Source organism: Osmerus mordax, chromosome 3 (genome assembly GCF_038355195.1).
Source record: "Osmerus mordax isolate fOsmMor3 chromosome 3, fOsmMor3.pri, whole genome shotgun sequence".
NCBI lineage: Eukaryota > Metazoa > Chordata > Actinopteri > Osmeriformes > Osmeridae > Osmerus > Osmerus mordax.
This window is the reverse complement of record NC_090052.1, coordinates 3,412,675-3,420,844: the sequence shown is the minus strand read 5'-3', so window position 1 is coordinate 3,420,844 and position 8,170 is coordinate 3,412,675. Positions and strand designations below refer to the sequence as shown.

Sequence of the window (8,170 nt, the reverse complement as noted above, 5' to 3'; positions counted from 1 at the left end):
TAATTATCCTCCATCCCTCTCTTGCTTGTTCTCCCCTCCTCCTCCTCTTCCTCCTCCTTCTCCTCTCTAGTCAGCTGTTCCAGCACAACCACAGTGCTTTCAGCTCCAGCCAGGGCAGCACCGAGGACCTGTTTAGAGACAGCATCGACTCCTGCGACGTGGACATCACTGAGAAGGTACACACACACGCGTTACAGTACACAGATTGACACCTCGAGCTGAGCACATGCCGTCTCAAACACACACACGGACGTCCGTTATTCAGTCCTACTCTCTCACAGGCACACACATGCATACGGGGACTGGGGTGCACACACACACACTCCCCGTACTGTCCGACACTCAGAAATGAATTGGGCCCATATGGAGATGTGTGTCTGTGTTATTGTGCGTGTGTGTGTGTGTGTGTGTGTGGTGTCTAACAGTCCCACCCTGCTCTTACCCTCAGGTGAGCTACCTGGAGAAGAAAGTGACTGAGCTGGAGAACGACACCCTAGCCAACGGTGACCTCAAGTCTAAACTCAAACATGAGAATACCCAGCTGGTTCACAGGTAACACACACACACACAAGCAAGCTTGAAGGAAATAACATTATACAAAACAATCTTAGACAATAAAATTGAGTTTGACCATGCGTGTGTGTGTGTGTGTCAGGGTCCATGAGCTGGAGGAGCAGATCAAGGACCAGGAGACGCGGGCGGAGCAGACTCTGGAGGAGGAGCTGAGGAGACACAGAGAGGCCTTCAGCAAGATGGAGCGAGACAGGAACACGGAGATAGAGCTGCTCTGTAACAGGTACACACACTCACACACAACCTGGCTACACGCACACACACGCACACAACCTGGCTACACACACACAACCTGGCTACACACACACACACACAGACGGGCAAACACACAACCTGGCCACACACACACGTGCACACACAACCTGGCTGCATATACACACATACACACTAATACACTTAGAATGAACCACACACACTGATGCAGAAAGACGGTACCCCACACATGCTGATACACACAGACGGAACCACACACACACACACACACCTCCCTGACGTACTACCTGCCGTTGTTGTGCAACAGGGTTCAGCAGCTGGAGGAGGAGAACGGGGAGACGAAGATGAGCATGTGTCGGCTGAAGTCCCAGACGGAGAAACTAGACCAGGTGCGTTCAGCTGTACTCAACACCCTGCATGTTTGGACAGCACGCGTGGCTGCATCCAAGTGCATGCGTGCGTGAGGTGTGTGTGTGTGTGTGAGGTGTGTGCGTGCATGCTTGTGTGGGAGCTGCGTGCGTGTGCGTCGCTGTGTGTGTGTGTGTGTGTGAGAGAGGACTGAGCCCGTGTGGATGCCTCCGCCCCCAGGAGAAGCAGCGGATGACGGACAAGCTGGAGGACACCAGCCTGCGTCTGAAGGATGAGATGGATCTCTACAGGAAGATGATGGGCAAGCTGTGGCAGAACCGACACGAGTTCCAGAAGGAGAGGGAGGCCATGCAGGAGGTACGGACGGGAGATGCACAAACTGCCCATTAGATGGCGCTCAAAACACTGTGTACAGATGTGCACCTCCGCTCTCAGATACCAGCAGACACACAGTACGGTAAACTATACAAATGTATTACTCAACCTCCCTCCCCCCATCTGTCTCTCCCTCCCCCCTTCCCTCTCTTTTCCCCTCTCCCTCTCCCCCCTTCCATCTCTCCTTCCCTCTCTTTTCCCCTCTCCCTCTCCCCCCCTTCCATCTCTCCTCCCCTCTCTTTTCCCCTCCCTCTCCCCCCTTCCATCTCCCCCCTTCCCACTCTTTTCCCCTCTCCCTCTCCCCCCCTTCCATCTCCCCCTTCCCTCTCTTTTCCCCTCTACCTCCCCCCCATCTCCCTCTGTAGTTGATAGAGGACCTGCGTCGAGAGCTGGAGCACCTGCAGCTCTTCAAGCTGGAGACGGAGCACCCTGGCCAGGGGCGCGGCCTGTCCGAGTACAACGCCAAGACCCGGGAGATCGAGCTGGAGCACGAGGCCAAGAGGCTCAAACAGGTGCACAGGGCTCTCCTAACTTGGCGTGGCGTAGCGTGACGTAGCGTGACGTAGCGTAGCGTAAGAGGAGGAGTGTTTTCCTTTAGTTTAGTGCTGCGTGGTGTAGCGTTTCTGCTTTAGGGGCCACCCGCAAGGGAACTTGTAGACGGTGAGGCCAGTCACCTCACCAGTCACTGGATCTGACTCTCACACCCTTTTTTTTCTTTCCATCCTTTTCCCCTCCCTCCCTCCCTCCCTCCCTCCCTCCCTCCCTCCCTCCCTCCCTCCCTCCCTCCCTCCCTCCCTCCCTCCCTCCCTCCCTCCCTCCCTCCCTCCCTCCCTCCCTCCCTCCCTCCCTCCCTCCCTCCCTCCCTCCCTCCCTCCCTCCCTCCCTCCCTCCCTCCAGGAGAACCACAAGTTGAGGGACCAAAACGATGACCTGAACGCCCAGATCCTCAGCCTGAGTGTGTACGAGGCCAAGAACCTGTTTGCCTGCCACACCAAGGCCCAGTCGCTGGCCGCTGAGATCGACAACGCCTCGCGGGATGAGGTGAGTACGACCCACCCCCTCTCCCTCCCTCCCTCCCTCCCCCCAGGGGGCAATAGTAGTGTCTTAGATCAGATGCTGTGTTCCACTGAGAATTCCCCCCCCCCCCCATCCCCAGCGGTGAGACACTTGTGTTACAAATAGTCCGGTCGATGAAGATGCAAACTCTCTTTTCTCTGCTTGTTCTCTCACCTTTCCTCCCGCAATCTCTCTCGTTTCTCTCTCTCACCCTCTCTCTTCCTCCTTCTCTCTCACCCTCTCTCTTTCTCTTTCTCTCTCTCACCCTCTCTCTTCCTCCTTCTCTCTCTCACCCTCTCTCTTCCTCCTTCTCTCTCTGCCTCTCTCTGTCTCTCTTCAGCTGGTGGATGCTCTTAAAGAGCAGGAGGAGATCAACTACCGTCTGAGGCAGTACATGGACAAGATCATACTAGCCATCCTGGATCACAACCCCTCCATCCTGGAGATTAAGAGTTAGACACAAACACACACCGCACACACTAAAACACATCTTAATGCGTTTAAAACACAGAATCCACAACACACCACGATCCACACTGGACCCACAGTGGCCCCACGGGCCGGGTTGGGGAACTGCAATCGCAGTTCCAACACAAAACAGACTCTCATAGGACAGTGTTTACAGTTCACAAATTTAATTTGTTGATCAATCTGTCAATCACTGTTCACAGTAAAAGCCCCTTTATCTGTTTAACCTATTTGTTATCATATGATGGAAAACATTATACATTACCACTGATATGTATGATGGCAGGATAATGCGTTGGAAGTTGACATAAAAAAAAAAAGACAAAATGTTCATTTGAAGTTATGTAGACTACACACTACCTCTGGGTTGGCTAAAGTCAGTATTATTGTCCAGTAATGTATTATATTATTATTTATTCCCACATAATGTGACTATTGAAGACAAGTGTGTGATTGGGCAGCCTACCATTTACAGACATGGTTAATACGAGGGTTTCAAATTCCTCTTTGTGACTAGAGATGATTGAGATTACAAACACAAACATGAGGGTTAATGTGGATTTCCACCTCGGGTTTACATGGTGTTCTGATGGTGAGGTGTCATGTTATGGAAACAGTTTTGTCCCGGCCCAAGTTCAGAAAAGCCGTTTCGAGTTGGTCACGTTGCTTGATGGAATCGTCCATATTTCAGGGATGGGTTTGGCTTTGTGAGTACCTGGAGCAGGTAACCATGTGAGGGTTGATGTAGGACGTTGGTTTCTGAATGCTAAATACACACGTGCACAGATACCATGCGGATAGGCCAAAGCCGGAGACCACGGTGACTCAACATGTTTATGGGACCATCGTTAGGAAAGATCAGGGCTCAGTGACAGTGTGGCGGGGACCATGGGTGTGTGCGAACACTGTGGAGCGGCTTCCTCTCCTCGTCTCCTCTCCTCGTCTCCTCTCCTCGTTGACTTTCCTTTCTTTCTGATTTGGTAAAATGGCCGGGTTCGAAGCTAGGAAGCGTGCTTGTTTGGGTATGTCTTCTGCCCTTGTCAGGTCACTGCAGGTAAAGGAATGATCATCAGGAAAGGAGGGTAAAACTGAGACACACCCCCATACCTACTCTCTTATATAATTTGATTTCACTACCCCAGCTTTTCTCTGGATGCAGAGAAAAATATGTTTTGTTGTGCTCGTGATGCACAGTGACCTGTTGGGAACGGTTAAGGCAGGTCACGTGACTTGTTTATAACGACTTGACTAAAGGTTGATTGAAGCCTGCTTCCTTGTGAGTGTAGTGAACACCAGAACCGCCTTGCACTCCTGGCCCGTGTATAGTTACAGCATAAAAACTGGTCAAGGTGAACTTGGAATATGATGCTGATGAGGGGATAAAAAATTGGAGACAAAAAACGTTATTTATTTTGAGGACGGCATTAGAACCTGTTAAGAACGTGTGTATAGATAAATGTTTATTTTTCATACAAATCTGCTATAATGGATTTTTTGTGGAGCTCTATGTTTTTGCATACTCATTGTCAATATTTTGGATTTCATATCTTCGACAGAGCAGATCAAGGCCGAGTCTGTTTACAGTCGGGCCGTTTCCTTCCATCACAACACACTCGGTCGAAAGATGTTGTCATGTTTAAAGAGCATTTCAGACATAAAGGAAAATGCTTCAAATAATTCAGACTGCTACATTAGGAGTTTCCACTGAAATTCCTGTCATCTCTTACTTTGTCTGTGACTCCGTAAGAGACACAAACCTGTCTGTAACAAACTCCATGAAATGGATAATAGCTATGACAAAAACCACGAGATGTAGAGTATAGTGGTTAGGGTTAAAGGTCATCGTCAAGGGTATAGAGCTCCTTTGTAAAGGTCATGAATGTACATCACTTCATACATTGTCTTGTCGATTTCACATAGCTATCCACGACTTCAGGTGCATCACAGCATATGATCTATGATTGTGTCGCTATAGCTAAGAAGCAGCGAATAGTGAGTTGCTGTACACACACACACTGTTTGTCCCACACACAACCATTTGTGCAATGAAGCAAAACTATTTATGATTAACTATTTTGTATTGTTTCTTTCTTTGCATGTGTTAATGGTTTCCTTGGTTTGTGCCTTTGTACAATAGATGTCTGACACACACACGCATCTGTTTTTTCTGGCCACTTTAATTTTGTCTATCGATGTGAGTGAGCTTTCTAACACATTGTAGCATCTTTTTTTCCTACATTGTAAATGTTGTACAGAATCTAGTTACTATTTGTATTTATGTGCCACTCATCAAACTTATTGAAGAAAAAGGCTGTCTTTTATACAGTTTTATGATGAAAAAGAGCAAAATATATATATATAAATCTAGAGATTATATGTGTGACCTGGAAATGTATAGCACACTTAAATGATGTTGTCATAGCTACTGTATGTACTTGGGTTAGTCCTCAACTCGTAACAGTTGTCTGTAACTCTGAGAAGAGCAGAGATTCAGTTTAGCCCTAGGACTTGAACAGTCTTTAGACACAAGATATAGTGAGATGTAGTCACCTCGCACTAAGATCACTGATGTTATTTTCTTTGCTCATGTACTGGTCCTACAGTGAGTGATATGTTGTACAAACTTGAACATGTAAATAAAAATCCATTTGCTTTGGCATGACCAAGTATGAGTGTGTGACTCGTGACCTCTTCTTGTGCAGACTACTCTCTGTCTAAAGCAGCAAGTGCAGCCAAAAGATTGAAGCCCCAAAATTGTGGATAATCGATCTGAAAAGGAGAATGGGGACAAGCTTGAATTTGAATGCATCCCTTTATTCATATGATGATTGAATGTGCTTTTCGGTGTTGGATTTGTTCAGGTAGGCAGGTATCCTGAACAATCATTTTGCATCTATTCGGTAATCAACATGAAGCTGAGGAGCAATCAGGGACAAAGGTTTAGATGAGGGGATCTCCCAACCTGGCAACCTCGGGGAACACTAAGACACCTTGTTCATGTGTGAAATAGATGTACAAAATAATAATAATCACATTTGGTAGAGTTTACCACAGGTTCTGTCAACACCCACCATCGCTCCAGTCCTTGTGCACAGCAAGTCCCTCAAGCTTAGGCCCTCCACAGTAGCTGTATGGATGTCATAGTGGTCAGCAGATGCTCACAGTCTTTCTGAAGGGAAGTTATAATCAAGTTATGACATCTTTCCCTTTTCCCCCACAGACAGCCAGCCACACAGCAATTCTCGCACCTACGCAAAAGGAAAGAGAAAATAGAATATATCAGGTTCTATAGCACCCTCCGAAGACTCTCCCCTAGGACAGAATCATTATGGCCCCTTATGTTGATTACCCTTAGTTGATCTCATTCGATTTACACATTTGCGAGCCCCTAAGTAGCGGAAATAAAAGGAGTGAGGTGAGGAAATTGTGCTTTCACGGCTCAAGTTTGCTCCACCTAAGTTTGCTCTGCAATTTCCCTTCCAGATAACAGTGAAGACAACTCACAACAGACATGCACAATGTTCTCAACAAAAGTTACTAGCCTATTATCTGAAAGACGTTTAGACCCTGACCATGTTTGATAAACTTAATGTAGGCTGACACGTGAATAGCATATGACAACATATTATCATGTCATCAAATGAGCGACAATGTTTTCTGTGTGTGTGTGTGTGTGTATAAAGTATGAGCATTCTTCTTCAGATGCTCACAGTCTTTCTGAAGGGAAGTTATAATCAAACATCAATTAAAACAACATTCTAAACAAATAGAAAAAAGAACACATTATAACACATCAACTACTGTCATTGAAATAGTGTCCCTGAGTCATGTAGTCCTTGGGGAATGTTCTTATAAATCCAGGTACAGTTAGTTTTGTCAGACTCCATTGTTTGAATACTGTAGGATCATGTGGTCTACCTTCTGACCCCATGCTGGGCCAGAAGCTTTGAAGCTTCTCCTGAAGATAAGAAAAGGGGGAAAACCCTTTCTCTTGACGGGGGTAGGAGAAGGGTGTGTAGTACCGTGTTTTGTCTGTTGGCGCTGCGTTACAACTGGACAAGACACACCTATCAGATCTGTTCTGACCAAAAAGGTTGCTGGCGTCGGAAAAACTGTCTATGTGGCTAAATTCATTCTGGAGGGAAAAGCCAATCAAGACATCCAATTCATCTTTACTCTTACATTTAGGCAGATCAACTTGCTGAGACAGGAAAACTACAGTTTGGTCGATCTCCTTCTGGAATGCATTTCAGAGGCTACGTTGATGGGTGAAAGTGACAAGAAATGTCTCTGTCACATCTTTGGTCACTTACAAACATCTCAACGACCACGAAGATAAATATAAAACCTTGTTTGTGTTGGATGGTCTAGATGAGTGTCGACCCCCACTAGAGTCCTTCAAATGTCAGAGCTGCTGTGATGTCACAGAATCAACATCAGTGGATGTGCTTCTCCAAAACCTCATCAAGGGGAAGCGGCTCTCCTCTGGATAACCTCCCGACCGGCAGCAGCCAATCAGATCCCATCTGATTATCTTGATCTGGTGAAAGAGGTATGAGGGTTCAATGACCCACAGAAGGAGGAGTAATGAAGAGAATCAGTGATGTGAACCAGGCCAAAGGAATCTTCCCCCACATCAAGTCATCCAGGAGCCTCTACATCATGTGCCACATACCAGTCTTCTCTTGGATTTCTGCAGCAGTTCTAGAGAAGATGGATAGAGAAGGTGGAGAAATGGCGAAGACCCTAACTCAAATGTACACTCAGTTTGTCATTGTACAGGTCAAACAGAAGAATGTGAAGTTTCGTGAGATGACTGAGACAGAGCCTCACAGGGACGAGGGGTGGCTGAGCGGTTGGGGAATCGGGCTAGTAATCTGAAGGTTGCCAGTTCGATTCCCGGCTGTGCAAAATTATGTTGTGTCCTTGGGCAAGGCATTTCACCATACTTGCCTCGGGGGAATGTCCCTGTACTTACTGTAAGTCGCTCTGGATAAGAGCATCTGCTAAATGACTAAATGTAAATGTAAAATAAGCAGATGATTTAATCTCTTGGGAAAACTGTTTTAGGTTCAGCTGGAAAGGGGACACTTGGTGTTCTACGAGAAAGACCTGG

General features: G+C 47.0%; 1 protein-coding gene across 1 annotated transcript in view; it reads left to right on the top strand.

Annotated features, from left to right (window-relative positions):
• Positions 1–3,134, top strand: part of rab11fip4a (RAB11 family interacting protein 4 (class II) a) — a 10,526-nt gene extending 7,392 nt beyond the window's left edge. Inside the window, exons 6-13 of the mRNA XM_067232806.1 lie at positions 71–176; positions 449–552; positions 656–796; positions 1,094–1,175; positions 1,375–1,512; positions 1,896–2,042; positions 2,428–2,571; positions 2,927–3,134. Of these exons, the coding sequence (XP_067088907.1) occupies positions 71–176; positions 449–552; positions 656–796; positions 1,094–1,175; positions 1,375–1,512; positions 1,896–2,042; positions 2,428–2,571; positions 2,927–3,043 (979 nt within the window). The 3' untranslated portion in view covers positions 3,044–3,134. The remainder of the gene's footprint in view (positions 1–70; positions 177–448; positions 553–655; positions 797–1,093; positions 1,176–1,374; positions 1,513–1,895; positions 2,043–2,427; positions 2,572–2,926) is intronic.
• Positions 3,135–8,170: the final 5,036 nt, after the last annotated feature.